This window comes from Carassius auratus, chromosome 9, assembly GCF_003368295.1.
Source record: "Carassius auratus strain Wakin chromosome 9, ASM336829v1, whole genome shotgun sequence".
Lineage (NCBI taxonomy): Eukaryota > Metazoa > Chordata > Actinopteri > Cypriniformes > Cyprinidae > Carassius > Carassius auratus.
In genome coordinates, this window is record NC_039251.1 from 28,433,666 (window position 1) to 28,455,202 (window position 21,537).

Below are 21,537 nucleotides of genomic sequence, written 5' to 3' on the forward strand. Positions count from 1 at the left end.
TATCTATTACAAAATATTACTTACCTATAAGACCTTAATGGTTTAGCTCCTGCATACCTAACTAGTCTTCTACTACGCTACAAACCATCACACTCTCTAAGGTCACAAAATGCTGGACTTTTGCTAGTACCTATAGGATAGCAAAGTCCTCAAAAGGAGGTAGAGATTTATTGCATTTGGAATAGCCTTCTTGATAATGTTCAGGTTCAGACACACTCTTTAAATCTAGATTAAAGACAAATCTCTTTGGCCAAGCATTCAAATAATGTTGGACTGCAATTATATCTGATCAAATGTGCAGTATTATTCTTTAGCTAATTAATTTTACTTGGTTGGAACAGCAGCTATGCTGATTTTGTCTCTATTCGTTTCGTTTTTTGACATGGGATGGACACCCCGTGGTAAGCAGGATTTACACAAGCTTCAGTCTGGATCCATAACACCTGAGAAGATGATGCCAACCCTTAAACAACATACAGAACTACCAAATTTTACTAGAAGTTTGATTGCATTATAATAATTGTTGTTAATAGTGTTCATAATATATATATATATATAAACTTTAAAACATTTTCACTATTGTTTGGGGGGAGACTGATGACAAACTGTAATTCACATCAGCCTGAATAAAATGTTCTGATCTATTGACCTGAAAGACCGATGTAGTGACAACAATCATTACAACCAATATCCCTTCCGGAAAAGAAGTCTTTATTTGTAACTCTCACTTATTACAGCAAAAAAGATTCAAGGAAAAGCAGATCAAATGAGTAAAGACATTCTGAGCCAGAGACTCCAGAAACCATGAACAGGAGTGCAAACTAATGCACCCTCACACATTCATTTACTTCACATTAACTCATATACAAACAATCTTATTCATTCTCTAGCAGTTAAAGTTTTGATTTACAAGAGGTCAGACGAAAAGAACATAGAAAAATGCAACAATCAAATTTGCTTAACACAGAGTGATGTGTTTAAAGCAAGTCCAAACTACTATTATTTATTTACACTGAATATCCGGTCTTGCAACAATACAAGAAAAATCACAAGTCATCTTGTCTGGGTGCAGTTTGCTTTGCAAAACACACTTAGTATTTGCTTTGACAATTACTATTAACCAACCTGCAAAACTCCTCACACGCTCCAGAGATAATGGTGCCAAAAAGCAGAGCATGACTCCTGAAAGTCGAAGTTTCTATGCCTGTCATAATCTATTGCAGTCACTAGGTGGTGATGAAGCTGTAGCTTAAACAAGAGAGCACCTGAATCCAGCACATAAACTAAACTAAATCAAACTGCATGCAGAGTTATTAAAAGAATAAAATGACATTCTTTTAAATATATACACCATAATCAAATCAAATCTGCAAAGTAAACAAAACTGCAAATGGTGTTTGACTGATCTGTGATATAACTTCACTATGCTGATTGGCTAACAAAACAGCTCTCTCTTCTTTAGAGATAAAATAAGAACATGCTGTAAACAGAGGGAAAAAAATTTACATGTAAATCTATATTGACTGGCTCTTATAAAAGCATATATGGAGCATACCACTTGCAGGGAAATAAATGTAAAAACTGTGAAAAGGACACTCCAGCATCGTGATTTCCCACTCTTGGTTGTTCACTGATCTTCTGACAGCGAGCATTCGGACAGCGAGCGCTCCCTCCTCTCACGAGTGGCCACGTAGTTCAGCAGGTCAATGGCTGTCACCACCCCAAACACCATCTGCCTCATCTTTGGGGATCCATTGCTCATGTCTGGAAGACAAGAACTGCAATTAAGACGGAGGAGTGGACCATCCACTGCAGTGACACCATGCTTTTACTGTACTTCATCTGACTGAGGTCAAGGGTTATCATCATTAACTAAACCTAAAAACAGCAGTGAATAGTAATAGGGATATTTTATAAGAGGGTGCTTCTTTTTTTATTTTGGTACAGAGTAAAGAAAATGTAATAATTTAAAGGGAGTGCGTTCTCTAAAAGTACATTTTAGGGAGCACAGAATTAGCTGCGTTAGCAACTTTTTAATAATTTTCTTTTGTCCGGTTTTTTTTTTTTTACAAAAGAAATGCTTAAAGGTGGAACAACTCTGCTCCCAAACACTGAAATATAGAAATAAGTTTGACTGTACTTTGTGATTACGGTTATAAAAAACTAGGAAAGAATGTGACTTGTATCTTAGTCTTGATTTTTCAGTCCAAATCTCTAAAGATTATTTTATCTAGATACATTTACTTGGGAAACAAAATGACATGAAATGAGAACAGCTTCATTTAAATGGACAAGTTATTTTCATACCCCACTGATATATAGATGTTCTTATTTTAATCATAAACTCAGTTTCAAGACTCAATCTCTTTATTTTACACCTCAAGTAAATATATATTGATTCAATGATGTTTAGATATTTGTATTGGTAAACAAAAATACTGGAAAATCAAATTTCTTTTCATGAATTGAACTATGAATTTAAGACCTCTTAAGCGCTTCAGAATCACTGTTTAATGTTTAAGTAAAATGACAAACTATATAAATCTACATAGCCGTGAAAAAAAAAATTATATATATATATATATATATATATATATATATATATATATATATATATATATATATATATATATATATATATATATATATATATATTGCACAACAAAAACCATAATAGTATAATAACGATGCTACAACAGCACTAATGGGGTCGAAATAATTGGTGTTATAGATGCCAAAAAAAGTGCAAAAATAATTTGATAAAAGCAGACCTGTATTCTTATATAATGTTTGTTAATTGTCGTTTGAAAAAGCTAAGCTGACTGTAGTGTTGTTCTAGCACTTGGCCGAGTTTTCCACACCAGCAGGTGTAATGTCCTTGAACAGGTACACAATGTAGGCGATTTCTTTGCAACAAATAGCAACAGAAGGGGAGCAGTGATCCGGAGTTCAGGATTTGGTGCCATACTGCATTTAGCTCCATGAATAAGACTGTTGTTTCTGAACAGTGCTGCATTTTCTGTGGTAAGACTTTTGTACACTTTGTACAATACCTGTTAATTCGGTCACATGAAGTAGAGGCTTTGAAAAGCCTTTACATTCCTTACACCAATAGTTTTGCTGTAGGTCCCACCTTTTAAAGTGCCAACCTAAATGCATTGCTAAATATAATCTGTATTTACTGTAGTCTGGATCAAATTTAGTTTGAGGGCATTTTGGCATCTTTTTAAAGGTGTAACAGAGAGTCAAATGACTTACACTGAATCTGTTCATGCACAACAAGGGCGAAATGGTCCGTCTCGAGGATACGTGAGAGTTTGCCCAGGTTATCAGTTAGGCGCACCTACAAAGAGAGAAACAATATGACTATTGAGCGATCACATTTCATCTGTCAGTGCAGCTTAAGTAGCACTGTGTGTACTGATATTGTCTTTGACATGTACAATTAACATGTTATTATTCCGCTATTATTTGCTTCTCCGTCCAAGCTTCAGAAATCCAAACAGCAGGAGTCTTTATTACAGACAACAACAGCATGCACTGGATTATGATGCCTCAAGGTTTATTTGAACATGTCGTGTGCATACTTTTTCTCGGTCCTTCTGTTGCATGTACAGTATGACAGAAAGGGGGTGTGTCTGTGTTTGCATGCCCACCTGTTTAAACTGTTTGTAGAGAACTTTGTTTATAGGATCGGATGGCCTGACCTTCCCAGCCAGAACGGACGCGAGCATGTTCCCCAACGTGACCATGCCCAGAATCTGCCTACAGGGAGAAAACCAGACACCAGACTGAGCCACACTGTACTCCACTCACCATCTGTCTTATCATTTAGGTATTTTTAGGTTAATGACATGACAGTCTTTTTTTCTATTCCGATCTTTTAGGTCTCAATCTCGGTCCTGGAAGTCCCCAGCACTGTGCATTATGGAACTCTCTATTATCACACAGTCTTGGAGCTTCTACTAATGTGCTGATGATACAAATCAGGGAGATTAAGCTAATTTAAAATAACTAATTAATCAAAACAAACAAAGATACAACATTTTTGACCATGACCTCTATGATGAAATTTTTCAGTATGTAAGTCGCTTTGGATAAAAGCCTCTGCAAAATGAATAAATGTAAATGTAAATACCTATATTACACACAGCGTTGGGTTTCCATGTTTTATGGGGACATTCAAAAGGCCTAATGGTTTTTATATTGTACAAACTGTAGTTTCTAGTCCCTTTACCATAACTCTAACACAAAACTTTTTTTTACCATAACTCTAACACAACCTTTTGGCGAAATCATTATTTACAGCGTAAATAGCATCTATCGCTAAGAATAGATATTATTTGCACTAAGTGTAAATAGAATGTAATTGCTATTTTCAGGGTAAACAGCATCTATTATTTACAGTGTAAATAGCCATGCCGAAATAAATTCGAAGAAGTTCAGCATTAGGTTTTTATTTTTACTTTTTTATATATATATATATATATATATATATATATATATTTTTTATATTTGTTTTACTATTGTGTGACAATATCAGTGAGGAACCTAAATATAGATATTTTGACCTTTTTAAAATTATGTTTTCATGTGTCATATGAAATAAGCCAAGAAACCTATTTCTGCATAAAATATTTTACAATGTATTTTTTTTATATGTACATAAAAATTAAAATTACCTAGCATATCATTAAATGCTTTTCAATATATTAAGAACATTTTTTTTTTTTTTTTGTTCTTTTTTTTTTGTTGTTTAAAACTGCACACACAATTTTTTAAAGACACACATTTAAAGGATTTTTCCTTCTCATTGATTGACATCCTTATCAGTGTATTCATAATGTCTCAACTGAACCCATTTTTACGTAGCACTGAATATGCATTAATTTTGACACTTCATAGATTTAAGTAATTTGCACTGATACATGATCTCCTCGAGGACATGGGACTAAAATCTTCAGAGGTCTTGAGAAAATGGTCAAGTTCTAGTAAAACAGGTTTCTGGATGAATGACCTACCCGGCCTCGTCCACCACTGGGGCTTGGTCAAAAGCCTTCTCTTTCAGGATCTGAATGGTCTTCTTAATGGACACTAAAGGCAGCACAGTCAGTGGGGCAGAGAGCCGGAGCTCCTGTAGGGTCAGATTCCACCACCTACAGAGAGACGAGCGAGCGGGTGGAGGGGGAGGAGAATAAAGACTCACGGTAAGAAGACACACAGACAGTAATTTGGGAAAGTGATCATGTCTCTACATTTAGAAGCTGAACTGTAGCTGTAATGCAGACTAGTGTAGTAACAGATGCATAGAGTGTCTATATTTGCACAGGATATCAGTGTGTAAATAACAAGGGTGCTTTCAAAGAAAACGTGCGTATGTGGGTATGTATTTACGCTCACCATGGCTTGTTGACTACAAGATCCTCCTCACGCAGGAAGCCCTTTTCACACATCCACTTGTCACTAAGAAATTTAGACCTGAGGGTGAGGAGAACAAAGAATTTGTTTTAGAAGGCACATTAACATAAAGCTTAATACATACAATTTTAATACAATTTAATATAGAAAGGAAGGATAGATGTTTGAAATGCATGCCACACTGCCCTTACATGATCTCACAGTGTCACATGTTTACATTTCCAAGTGGCTTTTCAGTGCACTGCGTCATGGGAAACGGAATTTGCATACTATGCACCGTACCGTACACATACTCCATTCATTGAGGAATTAGTGTTTGGGAAATCAACTAAAACAGATTTTTTTTATTTTTATTAACTTTTCATTAATTCACTTTTCTTTATTTTTATTATAGTTCAAAGCAAGATATAAGTTAGCTTAACATTTAATATGTCAACTGTTTTATGATAGAAAAATTAGATGACTTTACTGTCAAATGTTGCCATTTTGATTTACAATTTATGCGATTCCAATTCATTTGCGATTTTTGGCATATAAGGCATTTGATTTAGAGAGAATGCTTGCCTATTTTAACAAACATATAATTTGCAAATTGTTCAAATGCATTGCAATTAATTGTAGTTCTTTTCCTATCATTATTCTGTAAAATCCCTTTTAAATCCTGGGCCAGCTGCCAATGATCGCAGTGAGAGTATAAATAGACAGCAGGTGCACGCATACTCAGTTTTTTTTTTTTTTTTTTGCTGTCATAAACCATCCTGCTAGCTCCTTATTCCTCCCAACCTCGACGATGGGGCAACCCAGTCCATATGGACAACACTGAAACCATTGCATACATCAGCTGAGTGGCAAGGTGGTCTGCACTCCCATCGCATGTCACAACTCGCTCACCACCTCCTCCTACATTGGAGTCAGACATTCTCGAGGTCGCTTCAGGCCATTCACAATCTGGGACTGCTCAACCGTGCAGCTGACGAGCTGTCAATAGCTGCGCTCCCGGGAGAATGGGATCTGTAGGGGTGTTTTAAATGGTTTTTGCAACGTAATCTATAATGTCAAATCGCACATCGTTAAAACAACAATTACGATATTATCGCAGACGATATATAATCGCACACCCCTACATGGAGGGAAAGTCAGTAGGGAAGCATGACCTGACTACCAGGTTCCTTGGGCTGCGAGAAAGTTGAAAACTCCCCTTCCTCCCTCTATACCCTCTTTGGGACCTGACTCTGGTGCTCAGAGTGCTATAGCAGGGCCCATTGCAGTCAGTCAGCCTTTTCAGTCAGTCAGTCTTAAGTTTTTTTCAATGAATACTCTGCTCCTGGTTGCATTGACCTCCATCAAGAGGTTAGGGGTGTATATGAGTGAAAGTACAAAAGTACTTGATTTTATGTACAATTAAAAAAGTACTGATAGATAGATTTAGAAATTTTAATTTAAAATAATTAAGTTGCATTACATCTGAGATAACTGGTAGAGGGCTGTGTGTCATGTAGCAACCTAAGTGTTTCCCATACATGTATTCTCCACGGTATAGCTTTTAGCCCATGTTTCCTCAAGACCGTTATAATCACCTCTAAATCTTCCATATGGCCCTAAACAGTCATCAGTAGGTGTAAGTGGTCCGAAACCTTGTTTGGGAAGGATGGGGCTTCCGCAATGTTCCTGTTCCGTGAAGAACAGGTACGTATTCCCACTGTTATCCTATCTCACTGTTGCGCTTTGGTAGGGATCCAAATTTCCATTCCCTCCTTCAGGGAACATGGGTTACATACGTAACCAAGACGTTATTTTTAGTGGACATTTATCGGTTTAATCTTATTAAACATCAGCGTTACGGATTATTTCAATTTCATTTTTATATATCGAACATTTATACAACTTAAGTTGTACGATTAACTTAGTTTAGCTACGTTTAATATTTTGAGAAGCTACACATACAAAAGAGCTTCTCAACACTGGTAGTACAGAAGCATCCAATTCCAAACATACCGGCAGTCTAGTTTAAAGTCTAAAACATCACATTAGTATTGTTGTTGCTTAATCTACCAGGCAACACAAAACACACATTTAGAGCACAGCTAAGCGCACTACAATGTTGGGAACACAGAAACCTACATGTAGTTGCGGATGGAGTCGGGGAGAATCACCACGCAGCGCTGGCCCTCCTCCAGCTCTTTGGCTGCATGCACTGCTGCAGCCATGGCTGTGCCTGAACTACCACCTACAAAGAGTGACAGACAACAGGGTTTAGATACACACTTTATTTGACACATCTGAATTGAGAGAGATGTGCTGCAAGTCGCATACCACACAGAAGACCCTCCTCTCTGATAAGCATACGAGACATGGTAAAGGACTCTTCATCATTGGACTTGTACCAACTATCCACCACCTGAGACACAGTAAACGTAGTGAAAATTGAACCGATATTGTCCTACGTTGGCTGGAATGAAGTGTGTTTAAACCATCTATTATTTGCCATTTTCCTTAAAAGAAATTGTTTACACAGTATCATGACTACATATAGTGCAGACAGCAAACAGAAACAGGAAAACACTCATGACAGTCAGTTTAGCAATTACAGCTGATAACATGATTACACAAATAAACAGAAAACAAAATGAACATTTATAACCATCTCCTAAAAACAGCTCAAACTATAGTTTTTAAGTAATAAAATTATAATAGTATACCAAGTACACTAAAACATCGCTGTTCTCAATGCACCTTAAACATTTTCTTTCTCACTGTGGCTCTTTTTATTTTTTATTAAGGGTAAAACGTCTATGCACTACAAGATCTAAATATCTGGAAAAGACAAGACATGCATCATCTCTAGGCAGCTTGTGTAATTACAAAAGGCATATTGTTGAATGATTCTGCTTTAAAACTATGCATACTGGCTAGTGCTGGGCGGTATACCAATTCATACCAAAAACCGGTGTATATTTTCATTATGATATTAATTTTTAAATATACCGCCATACCGATGTATTTAATTACTCAAAGTTCAGAACGAAGGTTATGCTGCGCCGCGGTGCTGTGTTTCAGATGGAAACAGCAGTGCTCTGGTGTTACGTTATAACGCCTGTTTCACACAGTCCGTCTGCAGTGCGCATTGCGTATATTTTTTTATGCACCAATGTTAACAGATTCCAGCATTCATACTGCACAAGGTTGCAGTCAGTCAGTGCGTTCAAGGAGCGGTGTGTCTGCAGCAGTGCAGCGATCGTTTACTACAGAGTCTATTTTTGGTGTGCTGCAGGCACATGAACATGGAAATAAACATGGATTGACACGGAAATGCAGTCATTTTACAATAAACGTAAAGCTGTTTCACACAAACACACACACAACACATTTTTGGCTAGGTTTAAAACAAGAAAAAGTGCACTTTTAGATAAACAAGGAAAACAAATATATATATATATATATATATATTTTTTTTTTTTACATGATATGAAATCAAAACAATGAACATATGTTGTGTTTGTGGATTAAACAGTAGCGGACTGCAAACACGTCCTGTGTGAAAGCACAATACACTGCAGACAGAGTTTGTGTGAAACAGGCATTACAGGGAAGATTGATGCTGCAGAAGTAGTAGAACATGACACAGAAGAACTTGTGCCAAAAAGAGGAACCATTTTATGCAAGTTCAGTCGGACTTAAAGCACGTCGTGGAATATCAACCATCAGAAAATGCATTGTACACCCGATTATGCATGAAAATAAACCGGGAAAACGGCATAGTTTAGAAAAAAAAAAAAACGTGATATAGATTTTTGTTCAAACCACCCAGCACTAATACTGCCCAATTTTAATATGATGATAGAACCAGTACGCTACCATTACAGAGACATGTCAATTACAGAACATAAAATTTAAGATTGGTCATGGCGATAGGGTCAACTGCCATTAGTAAAAATAAAACAAACATTTTTACTGCATAAAAGCCTACTGCACCAATGCAAACTTACAGATCTGTCCAGAACAGTGGGGATGAAGTCATATCCGATGCCCTCAACCTCATATTGGGTCTTATCAGTCTTATTCAGCTCCTCTGGCTCAGCAAGGATAGAGCCCTCAGGGTCCACTCCAACTATCTGATGTGAAAAAAAAATAAAAATAAAATAAATAATAATAATAAATTCAACGTCTCCAACATAGTAATTATTCAGAATTCAAAATGAACAACAACACTTTAAAGACTTAAAGTAGTTACTCATAAGAAATAGTAATGCAAGATTACTAAAGTTAATTGACAGGTGTATGAGAAAATGATGTACTGATCACAGTGGCTCATCACCTTGATATTAGGGCATTTCTCCTTCAGCTTGCGAGCGATGCCCGTGATGGTGCCACCAGTGCCAGCTCCGGCTACCAGCATGTCTATTTTACCTACAGAGAAGGAAAAATAGACATTAATCAGAAGCAGTTATTCTTGACCTTCTGGCCAATATTCAAATGCCTATTCAAACTGTCAAGCTTTATATAAAAAAGAAAAAAAAAAAACACGTTTAATGTTGGACATTTGATGAGCTTTCATAAAAAGCATCCAAGTTACTGAAAATAGAGAGGCGAAGGTTTAATTTTGACAAAACCACACAGGTTTTAATTTACCATCACACTGCTCCAGAATCTCCTCTGCAGTGGTGTCATAGTGGGCAAGGGGATTGCTGGGATTGCGGTACTGGTCCAGAATATGAGCGTTAGGAATCTCGTTCTTCAAACGCCAAGCCACCCCCACATGAGACTCAGGAGAGTCAAATCGGGCTGAGGTAGGGGTACGAACAATCTCGGCACCGAGAGCACGGAGCACATCCACCTGGGAGCATGTGAGGACACAAAACACATGACACATTCATACACACCACAAATATTAGGTGGAACACAGCCACACCTTATTTATCTTTATTATCTCACCTTTTCCATGCTCATCTTCTCAGGCATGACTATGATGCAGCGATAACCTTTGACTGCTGCTGCCAAAGCGAGACCGATCCCTGAAAACACACATGACAATACACTTCCCTGATCAGTAAGTTTTAGATATTGAATAACACTTAGCACACTGTATTTGAACAGTCATGCTTTGATTTTGGTGCACGACTAGTTGACTATCACATTAAAACTGGTCCTCCAGCATTCCAGTGCCTGAATTAAACTAAATGGAACAAAGGTTCTTCCACAAGGCACGGTTAAAAACATTAAGTGCCTGCTTTTGAAAGAAATCCTAAAATGAGAATAATCGTTATAAATGGCTAATGGTGCAGCCACACACCTGTGTTTCCTGACGTGGGCTCAATGATGGTGTCTCCAGGTTTCAGGATGCCGTCTCTCTCCGCATCCTCTACCATTCGCAGACTGATTCTGTCCTTCACGCTACCACCGGCGTTGAAGAACTCACATTTAGCCACTAGACAGACAGAAATACAAAAAAGAAAAAGAAAATAAAAAAAACCTTAGAAATCTATCTTTTCCATTTGCACATGTTATCAATTACACATCATCAACTTGCTCGTTTAGATTATAAACACACTGGTCAAGGAAGAGAAAAAAAAAAGTGGAATAAAGTCATTTTGTGCACAAAAAGTATTCTCATAGCTTCTTAACATTAGGGTTAAACCACTGATGTCCATTGTTGGGAAGGTTATAGTTAACATATAGTTTATAATGTAATAGTTTACAGATTACAAGTCACCCTATTTAAAATATAAAAAGTAGTGCAAATATTTCAATTAAAGTAATGATTATATTTGATTACTTTTCTAAATTTCTAACAAAATGTGTTTTCAATGGTTAATCCTTCTCAAACATTTAAACCTTACAGTAGGACTCTCAACACTGACTCTCAAAATTCTTCAATCAAGATTAGAATAAAGTAATTTTATAAGCCACACAAAGATTAAATCAAGATTTAAAATCATAAAAAAAAATAGCAAATTAATAAAAGTGGTATTCAGTATTCAACCCCCTTTGTAATCGTTAACATTTTCACAAGTAACTGTAATTTAAGTACACATTTTTTCCTCAGTAACTGTAACAGATTAGTTACATTTATTTTGGGTAACACTTTTTTTTTTTAAGGTGTCCATGTTACACGTTACATGCACTAACTATTATAAAAACAATTAATCATGCATAATTACATGCAAGTAACCCTAAAACAACCCTAATCCTAACCCTAATCTTATAGTAATTACATGTAGTTAATTAATATTACTCTTTATTTAAATGTATAATTAGCCCAACAAGGACACCTTAGAATAAAGTGTAACCTTCTTTTGTAATCAAATTACATTAACACTGTTACAAGTAACTAGTTACTCCCCAACACTGCTGATGTCACATGGACTATTTTGTCCTTACTACATTTCTTGGCCTTGAACATTGTAGTACCCTTGCGGTCTATGCAGGCTCAGAAAACTCTTGGATTTCATCAAAAATATTTTTATCTGTGTTCTTAACATGAACAAAGGTTTTATGGGTTTGGAACGACATTAAGGTGAGTAATTTATGACAGAATATTCACTTTTGGGTGAACTTTCCCTTTAAACTAATGGAAGCCACATACTGTACAACTAGACCATCATAATGGCACAGCCACACATGCAAATATGTGAAAAGCACACCTAATCAGATGCAGTTAGTCAGGTTATTCCACGTCTGTAATGCCAAAACTGATCGGCTGAACTGGTCGAAGGGTAATCTTGTTCACATGAAATCGCTAGACGTATTGAATCCACATTATAAAGCTCATTAAAGCATTTTGACTCAAAAGGCTTTGACTTCCACACAATAACACGTTCAAACAAAGCTTGTTAAAAGAAAGAGGGGCTTAACAGTCCTGCTACACTTTTGACCCATGCGGCTAAACTCGTTCACCTTTGACAAAATGAAAGACTGCAGCCATTTTGTGAGCATGGTTTTGTTGTTGTTTCAGTTTTGGTCTTTGAGCGGTTATCTAGCCTTACGACAAAAGTGGAAGCAAAACAGGCAAACAAAAAATACAGTCATATTAGGTATCTTTTCAGAAACTTACCTTTTTTATTCTATCAGGCATTCTTTATCCATTTAGCATCAAACAAACAAATTGTTCACAGAGAAAAAATCTGATCAGATTTAAAAATAAATGAATAAATAATAATAATACTGCATCCCAGCAGGTAGCGATATGCACTAAGATCGTAAATCACCAATAAAACAAAACAAGCATTTTACATTTTATACACCTCATGACTTTTACACAGATTTGCAGGATGAATCCTGAAATTCCCCAAATTCCTTAAAGTCAAAGCCAGTCTGCAGATTTTGGGCAGTCGGAGAGAAGCGCACAATCCTTCCAGTCGAATAGTCTGGTAGTGTATGATCTTTAGTTTATAATGCCCAGTATTTATCTGAAACCTTTTAGTCAGCAAGTATTACACATCTCTTTTTACACTGTTACAAGGGAAGTAGGCATATTTGGATGCAGCTCAAATAAAAAAAAAATACATAAATTAAAAGGTGCTAACTAAGAAAGTGCATGTGAATAAATAAAAACATAAAACACTGAAAATGTCTGAATGCAGTGCGTCTCAGTAGGGTCAGTCTGGAAACGCTCAATCCTTCACGTCCTCACTCAGCTGAGGAGGAAACCTAACACCTGCGTTGCTCGTTCCAGAACACAGCCCCTTACTTCCCAACACAGACACACGTGCCAACACATGCACTTCTGAGGCTGCCCTTAAATGATCATGTGATTTTCATGTCCTCACACGGCCCGACAAAAAAAAAAAAAAAACATGAAACCAGGTGTGAAGACACCCCTCCCCCCCATCACACACACACACACCTATAAGGTACAGGTACTTACAAAGCTCACACTTGAGGCCTGAAGCTTTAGGAATCTTGTTCATGCGGACCAGTGGGGTCTCTCCAATCCTGCTTAAAATGTTGGGAAGGATATTGGGTGTCTTTGTTCTGTGAAGGAGCAAATTAAGTGGTTACACACAACCACAAACACACATTAGAGTAACATCCACCATCAACAAACCACAACGGAACTGAATGAGCTGAATCACAGTGACTCTGCAGACTCTGGCATTGCTTTGAGTTAAGATAAGGGTGTGGTAATTCACGTTTACATTTCTAGAAGAGTCATTCTTTCTCAAAGGACACTGCTGTTAAACAAAAGTTACTTGCAAGGCCATGAAAGTTACTTTCAAAAACAAAAAAAAACAAAAAATCTATAATTAAAAAAATAATATCAGGAGCATAGATTAACATAATACAGCTGATAAGAAGTCTGTAACAGAGCCTGTTGAGTAAAATCTACCAATATGTCAAGCAAAAGAAACGGCAATGTAACTTACATCATCGTTTCTGTAATGCTTTCCCTTAAATTAATCCATTGCATTTCCTTTTTTGAATTAAAATCATGCGGTCTAGCATAATCAAAGATTTAGACTTTTCACTGACACCCTTTTCATTGTAAAATATGAATTCTGATGAAAGCGTGTCGATATCTTACCTTTGGAAGTGCTTGTGGGGCGACTCTGTATTTGGGTCACCAAGTTTCCAGGTGCATCTGCTGGGCAAATCTGGCCGAATCCATTTCCTCTCCATGCCGCCTTCGGATCCGTTCTCAATGTGCTCAGCAGTCACACTCTGCACATGGTGACCGTTGCTTTCATTCACACTTAACTTGTGCCCAGCCTTCCCATTCAAAACAGCATCTCCGTTGAAGCCAGGTTCTCCATGTGCAGCATTTGTGGGGACTTTGGCAGCGTGTGGGCAGACAGGGCCAGTCCCAGCTGACTCTGAACTAGATGGTACTGATGGCATGGTTCACCTGTGAGAGGAAACATTTTAACCGTCATTCACCAGGTTTTTCTTTGTACAGTACTACAAACACCCAGTAAACAGATATAAACATTGCTAGGAAGAATTACGCAACCCCTCCATCATAAATGTGGGCGGATCGCTCGCTCTAAATGTTTATTCAGTCCATTATGTTAAAATACTGTTCTCATGTTCTTATGCAACACTAACAGATCACAACATGCCTCAGAGGAAGCCAAACTAGACTTTAAAGTAGCATGGAAGTCTCCAACACAACCTAAAAGATAATATTCCTAGAACATTCCTTCCTTTTTTAAAAGGTAAACAACAATTTTGACAAACATAGACGTCAAAATACCATCTTAATCTATGATAACACAATGTGTGCAAAACCCTTAACTTCTTGGTAACAGCATTAGATAAGAACTATTAGATTAGACCCATAAAGCTCTCCAATCTCAAACACGGAGATCAAACAAGTGCGCTTATTATTAAACCAACTTCATTCAGGTCAAAGCAGATGAAAGTCGATCCCTAATAAAACCAAAAAATAAATAATTAATTTTAAAAAAACTATTTGGATCTAGGTGAACTGGAAACAGTGTCTGCCAATGACTTTTCTTTCAGATCCAGCAGAAGTTGTTTTAGGAGATGTTGAATGTCTCTTGTTGATGTTCATACCTCACGCTCTTGTAAATTTGAGAGGAAGTGACTATAATGCAATGAACCGTAAACTGAAACACAACACCAACAAAGCCTTTCAGCCAAAAGTAAACTTTAGGATGGAGCATTTTTGAAGAGTAATGAAAAAAAAAAAAAAACAAGCATTTTGCGTCATTTCACTGGAATCTGGGATGTTTTGACTGTAGCTTTAACCATTAACTACGTTAAACATGAATAAAATAAAATTCCTAGATTAGCAAAACATCCATTAAGCTCTCATCTGACAGCATCATTAGTAACATAATCAGAGCAGTCATACATGCATCGAGAGAAGAAAAAAAAGCATTTAGCAATAACAGACAAAGTGGAATAAGAAACTTCTGCTTTCTGCTCGCAAGGGGGGTGAGACTTTCCAGACAACTGAGATTACACAAAGATAGTTTAGTCTGTACAGGGGAATTCAGTCTTTCAAACCCTGTTTAGTCATGATATTTTAAGTTACACAACAACACTGAAACAGTACACCACGAGCGTAAAGCTTCACAAAATATTCTCAAACTGAAGAAAATGTTTGACAAAAAAAAAAAAAAAAATGGTGGTTATATACAGGATGCCTCGAGAAATCTCTGCGACTTAACTCATACCGAGGATTCTAAACATGTTTTTATTAATATTATTATTAATTTCATTTTCGCCTACATTTACACGTTCTTCGACAGCCGTCGACATTTCAGAAAAAGCAAGGACAGTTTTGATGGGCTTTAAAAGCCAGTCATCCGGCTTAAACAGAAGAGCGATGATAATGGTTGATATTAAATGACTCAAAATAATTCTTCACAGCAGGTGCATGTAACTTACATGTTAGTATTGTTTAACACGTAAGAGCGTCATGTTAACGACAGAACAGAAGTAAAGTAAGATGACGCAATCGCGTGGCTATTGGCTTCATTGTGCTCGCGCCGATCGTGATGCTGTGACGCAGGGCTCGGTTTCATCATGCTCGCGCCGCATTCACATCACTAAGGACAGACGTAGAATATATATATATATATATAACTTTTTATCAATATATATAATAAAATATATGTATAAAACTCTGACAAAATACAAGCGATTAAGATGTGTTCCTCATCTTCAAACATCCGTGTGTATTAGCTGTGGCAGATTGATGCTCTTATCGTGTCTTTAGCGTTCTTAATAAAAGGGTTGTGTTAAGGGTTTCGCGATTAGAATACGAAGGACAGTTTTCACTCACCTGACTATCAGATACAGAGGAACTGTGGAGCAGCTGAGGTTGGATTACTCAGATGACCTATCCGTATGTGAAAAGAAGTCGGTTTGCCAGCTGCTCACATGCGTTAAAGAGTCACGCCTGCGTCCAATCAGGTGTCAGCATACCTTGTTGAGATCGAGCGCTGATTTGCTGCGGCGGGGGCGTCTGTTCTGTTCTCTTAACCAATAGAATGTCGACTTTCAGTCGTGCCTTCGTCCGCAGACAACGCTGTTCTGCTGTGAGCGCGAGGGAGTGGATGTCATCACTCAGACCGCTTATGATTGTGATAAACGTAACTTCGGAAAACAATATACATTTTATGATGAGCATAAAAGCTTTGATTATTTGTTAGAAGCTCAAGAACAAACTGGTCGAAGACACAGTACGATGAAAAACAAAGTAACGTTTGGAGGCGACGTTAACATAATAAGAGAGCAATTTAGATTACGTTACAGATAAATAATATATCTTTAACGCAATATTGTTATCTGATGTTTTACATGCAATATTAATACACAATGTTTTGGTTTAAACGGTGTCTTTTTTATCGGAATCTTAAAGAATACCTACAAATGAGATTATTGCAAAAATACCGGTAATATATAATAGCTTTAATTACCTTTTTTGTTATTGTTAGAAGCCAGTGGATAAAGATACGCATATTTCAGAAACAATTTAGATTGATTTTTAGTTGTACTTATTTCTACAAGTAAAATTGTACATAATATTTTAATTTGCAAGTTTAGAATAAATGGTTTTGAGTCGTGAGATTAAGTTCAAATGATGACATGATTCAAAGATGTTTTATTACACCTCCTGAGAAAGAAAACATTTGAAAAGCCTAGTACTTAAATTGTCCTTAAATGATCTTTACACATGTATCTCATTGTAGGACTAAGTTACCCAATCACTGACATGTTAGTTATATGGTATAATAAAAAAAAAAAACACACTTGTTACAAACGGTCCTAAATTAACCAAGACATTGGTTGTGTGACCCGATGTTAGGTTTACATTGCCCTTCCCTGCTATTAAAATAGCTTTAGCAAAATGTTTAGTCCCCTATAGGGATACATAGATTTTTGAGAGCAGCATGATCATTTCTACAAAATGAAAAACATTAAATCACTAGGTAAGAAAATCCAGAAACGTACTAAATGCTGCTTTCACTGATGTCACCATATAAAACAACAGCATATAATAGAATATGAGTATAATGTGACTACTTGAAGGCAGTGAATTGATCAAGGAATCTTTATTGAAAAGCAAACAAATCTCGCATAAAAAGGTCAGAGGACAAAGAAGTCAGGGAGGAAATAAATTCAACATTTATCACATTTCATCAGGAGAGACTAGGGTAGGACTTGGGGTTTGAATGTTGGTTTGAAGAAAGAAGGACATTTTAAAAGCGTCCAGAGCGTTCTCTATCTCTTGACCTCCGTCTCTCTCGGTCTCTTCCTCCACCTCCACCTCCTCCTCCTCCTCCACCACCGCCACCGCCTCCTCCTCTATTACGCTCTCTAGAGCGAGAGCGGCGCTCACGGGAACGTGAACGAGAGCGATGCCTGCTAAAGAGAGAGAATACATTTGCTAACGAGTCAAAACCAGTCCATTATACAGTACCTCTTTAAAAAAAAAAAGTAGTGTATATAAATGATGCTGTCACTTGTTTCACAAAAGAAACTGCTCAAATGTGTGTAAGATTAACCATTTGCACAGATTTAGTACGCTCTATAATAAGATCTTTAAAACATAATAATAAATCAAGAACATATAGAGGCCTAGTGACAGCAATGTGAGAATTACAGACTCTGTTCTGTAACAATCTTTATTTTTTTGAGGAGTTTTAAATCCGACAGACCTCTTCCTCCTGCGGCCGTACAGTTCTCTTCTGAGTTCCCTTGAGATTGGCTTCAGGTGCATGAAGTTGCAGAAGCCTCCTCGAGTGCACTCTCTGCAGGAACACACAAGTACTGCAATCAGTCACAGTGAAGCCAGTGGAAGCAGGTTTAAGAAAACACCTTCAGAATCAACAAATCGTGCAATGGGACAGTTGAAGGACTCCGGTTTAGGCTCCAGGTCTCAGTAAACAACAATCAGAAGAGGAGAGGGAAGTACACATTTATCTGTGGGAATGCAGCTTTAGGCCGGTGACACACTAGCTGAGTGGCGTCTCTGCTGCGTGTCAGAAGCGTGGTGGCTGCCTCACGTTTTCTGTGTCTTTACACACCAGAAGTGTGCCTGATGTGGCGATGGCGCGCTGCTGTAGGTGACATAGAGGGAGGCCTTCGACAGACCAGGCTCTTGTCTTCATGACAACAATATCAACTTTTTTTTTTTACACACCTACACCTGCTGATAAAGGACACCGTCAACAGTATGTTTGACAGGCGCAATATTTAAAAATCGATAATTATTTATTTATTTTTAAATTACATTTATATCTGAATTTATGTCAACCTATAGACTTTCAAATATTAAAATGTCATGAATTAATATGTATTTATGTACAAAATGACATATAAACATATAATTACATTTCCTAGTATATTTTGCTCGTGTCGCGTGAAAAATAGGCGTCGGTTCTTAGATTTCTAGCATGCACGCGTTTTCCCTGAGATGCGAGTCTCATGCAGGCAGTCTGCAAGCTCTAACCTGTTAACATGGGAGCCGAGTTAAAAACAGACACGCCACGCAGATGATACGCTTGCGCCACGCATCCAGTGTGTCGCCAGCCTTAGAGGGAGTTGTGTGTTCCTGTAAAAGGGAACTCTGTTGCTCCGATTATTATCCGAGTCCCTTACCCCATTTCATACTGTCGACAACAGGCCTCTCTGAAATCAGTGACAGGTGAGAGCTCAGCATGGATGGGCTGACCATTAAACCAGCGGTTGTTCAAGTTAATCACCGCTTTCTCTGCATCTTCCTCACGGCGGAACTACACACACACAAGCAAAAATACACATCAATTTTCATAATAATATCATCTGGATATCACCTTGGTAATGCTAGCAAAACAAAACACCACATAAAAGAGTAAAAATTTAGATACATACATTGAACTGTTCAATTCTGGGTTTGAAATTCTAATTTTATTACAAGTTCAACAGTTTTAAGCAGTAAATTAAAAATGATTTCGACGTAAACACACTGCAAACTCTCTCACCTTCACATAGACATTTCCCACCAAGTGATCTCCTAAATTATCACACACGTTCATCTCCTCAACCTCTCCATATTTCTCTTCCATTTCAGTGAAGACTTCCTGTAAACAAAAAAATGTAAGTGATATTGGAGCATAAAATCTGCAAGTTATTTTTATTTTTAGACTAAACATAACTTGATGTTTAAAACAGGGCCAAACTGTATCATATAGATCTAGCCCCATCATTGTGAAATCAATTGTGATATACATACACCTCCTTTCAACAGTTTGGAGTTAATACGATATTTCTAAAGTGACGTGACATTCAGCCACAGTATGGTGACCCATCCTCAGAATTCATGCTCTGTATTTAACCCATCCAAAGTGCACACACACAGCAGTGAATATTCATATTAGAAATTTTGATTCTATTCTATAATAGAAAAAGACTTTAGTCTGAACTTTGAACTCAAGCTTGGAAAATACTGTTTTCAAAAACAATTGTGCCATTGTTTCTCTGAGTGTGTGAGCTCTGTAATGGCTGGAATCATAATTTAGGTTGTTTTAGGCGTGACCCGTCATCCACATCTCCCCGAAACATTCTAAAACAGTCCGCCTACCTCGAAGAACTCATCATAATGTTCCTGCATCTCCACATCACTGACAGCGTCTGATGAACGAGAGAAGACACATGCAGTCAGTTACAGTAATCACTGCAGTGACTCCTGGATGCTCTTTGTTTCTGTGTAAATGCATTTGAGCGAGACTTACTGATGCCATCCGCAGACTGGGCTGTGTTCTGTGGGTTCCGGTAAATGTTCAACAGAGCAATGGTCTGAAACACAAATCCAATGCGAATTACAATTCAGATCTTATAGAAAGGTTACACATTGGTACATTATTAGAGGATCTCTGGTGTACCTGACTGAACGTGGGCTTGTTATGGAGTCTCGAGCATCGGTCTCCATGGCGACACGCTCCGATTTTAAAGTAGAAAGAGCAGTTGACCCTGATGAAGACAAGAGAGGATCAACATACACACACACGCGCTCTGACTGTTCACACGCGCGCGCGCGCCGGTTTGTTTGGATTGCAGTTCACACGACTTTTTCCTTTCCATTATATTAAAATAAAAAAACAGCGTGAAATCAAACGTAGATAATTTAACAATAATTATAATAACTGAAATATAAAACCGCTGAGTTTTTGTAGTGGACCTTAAATACGGTTGATGGATCGAACAACAACCAACACAATGAATGAAACACAATGGAGACACGGAGAAGCTGAGGCTAACCACAGAAAATAAAAATAAACATGTAATATAACAAGTATTCAGTATATGATAGCTTTGTGGCGTCATGTAGATGTTTAGCAGCATTATTATTGTTTTTCTAGACGCGAGGCTGGCAAACAGGTCAGAGATGACCACGCGAGGCGTGAGACTGAAAATACTAATGATCTTAAAGTCTACCCATTATCACCGGTTTTTAAAAATGGATACGAATGATGAGAATAATCGAATGCACACGATATTTCGTGAAAATGTCTGTTAACGTGACTTACTTGTCTTTTTCTGTACCGAAAATCGACGCCAAGTATTCGGCCATTTTGAAAAAAGAAAGACGGAGGGAAGTTTTTCTTCTACTGGAGAAGAAGCGCTGAGAGGAGCGCGGAGGGAGCGCGTGGCGCCGCCTAGTGAGTGACGCGCGACCTGCAGGGTACAAGAACTCAAACCTGTACCTACATGTTTGAGCTGAAGCGGGGGGCAGGGTTTCATATTTTTTTAAGCATCCCTGGGCGCCGCCATTGGCTGGCGGACCCCCACCTACTGTTAGCATTCCATTGACTCACATTCATTTCGGCGTCACTTTAGCAAATGACTTTACATCTGAGATGTTCAGAGACTCCATTTGTCCTTTTATTATTTCTAAAGAAACACAAAAATGTATGAAAGGCCCTATTACCTTGTATCTTACGTTGTGGCCCTTTAGAAGCAGTTTTAGTAAAACTAGGCTAACGATTGTGTCATAACCGGCGACTCTGTCGCACAGTAGAGAAATTGCCATATGGACAGGAGGAGAAGCTCAAAGGCAATCTTTTACTGTTTATGAGGCAATCGGGGGGACGTGGGATAAAATTATTCAACAACGTCTGCAAGATTCGAATTATTCAACAACGTCTGCAAGATTCGGTGGGTGATTCA

The 21,537-nt window shown here is 37.6% G+C and overlaps 2 protein-coding genes across 3 annotated transcripts; both read right to left on the reverse strand.

Annotated features, from left to right (window-relative positions):
* Positions 1-690: 690 nt before the first annotated feature.
* cbsb (cystathionine beta-synthase b) lies at positions 691-16,305 on the reverse strand. The gene is made up of 15 exons (XM_026272400.1): positions 16,169-16,305; positions 13,940-14,260; positions 13,283-13,389; positions 10,709-10,843; positions 10,351-10,430; positions 10,048-10,252; positions 9,734-9,825; positions 9,405-9,530; positions 7,732-7,816; positions 7,540-7,645; positions 5,401-5,478; positions 5,022-5,156; positions 3,657-3,765; positions 3,259-3,343; positions 691-1,764 (listed from the first exon to the last, which is right to left on the reverse strand). Exons 2-15 carry the CDS (start codon positions 14,251-14,253, stop codon positions 1,628-1,630), a joined length of 1,794 nt encoding a protein of 597 aa, XP_026128185.1. The 5' UTR covers positions 14,254-14,260; positions 16,169-16,305; the 3' UTR covers positions 691-1,627.
* A 1,119-nt stretch (positions 16,306-17,424) lies between these two features.
* On the reverse strand, positions 17,425-21,049 carry u2af1 (U2 small nuclear RNA auxiliary factor 1). 2 transcript variants are annotated; one of them, XM_026272402.1, is made up of 8 exons: positions 20,898-21,049; positions 20,253-20,340; positions 20,103-20,166; positions 19,952-20,001; positions 19,353-19,451; positions 18,991-19,124; positions 18,048-18,140; positions 17,425-17,751 (listed from the first exon to the last, which is right to left on the reverse strand). In XM_026272402.1, the coding sequence occupies exons 1-8, from the start codon at positions 20,939-20,941 to the stop codon at positions 17,589-17,591; spliced, it is 735 nt and encodes a 244-aa protein (XP_026128187.1). In that variant the 5' UTR covers positions 20,942-21,049; the 3' UTR covers positions 17,425-17,588. The 2 variants fall into 2 exon arrangements, with proteins under 2 accessions (XP_026128187.1, XP_026128186.1); XM_026272401.1 differs by having other exon boundaries at positions 17,425-17,754.
* Between the last annotated feature and the right edge of the window lie 488 nt (positions 21,050-21,537).

What these genes read in the sequence shown, in the direction of transcription:
- u2af1 (XM_026272401.1), bottom strand. Translation starts at nt 20,941, where the DNA reads ATGGCCGAATACTTGGCGTCGATTTTCGGTACAGAAAAAGACAA. An exon ending in TTCGGTACAGAAAAAGACAA is followed by an intron (nt 20,341 to 20,897) that starts GTAAGTCACGTT and finishes TGTCTTCATCAG; the next exon opens with GGTCAACTGCTCTTTCTACT. An exon ending in TACGGCCGCAGGAGGAAGAG is followed by an intron (nt 17,755 to 18,047) that starts GTCTGTCGGATT and finishes CTCTCTCTTTAG; the next exon opens with CAGGCATCGCTCTCGTTCAC.
- cbsb (XM_026272400.1), bottom strand. Translation starts at nt 14,253, where the DNA reads ATGCCATCAGTACCATCTAGTTCAGAGTCAGCTGGGACTGGCCCTGTC. An exon ending in AGAAATGCCCTAATATCAAG is followed by an intron (nt 9,531 to 9,733) that starts GTGATGAGCCAC and finishes TTTTCACATCAG; the next exon opens with ATAGTTGGAGTGGACCCTGA. An exon ending in CCAGTGGTGGACGAGGCCGG is followed by an intron (nt 3,766 to 5,021) that starts GTAGGTCATTCA and finishes TTCTCCCTGTAG; the next exon opens with GCAGATTCTGGGCATGGTCA.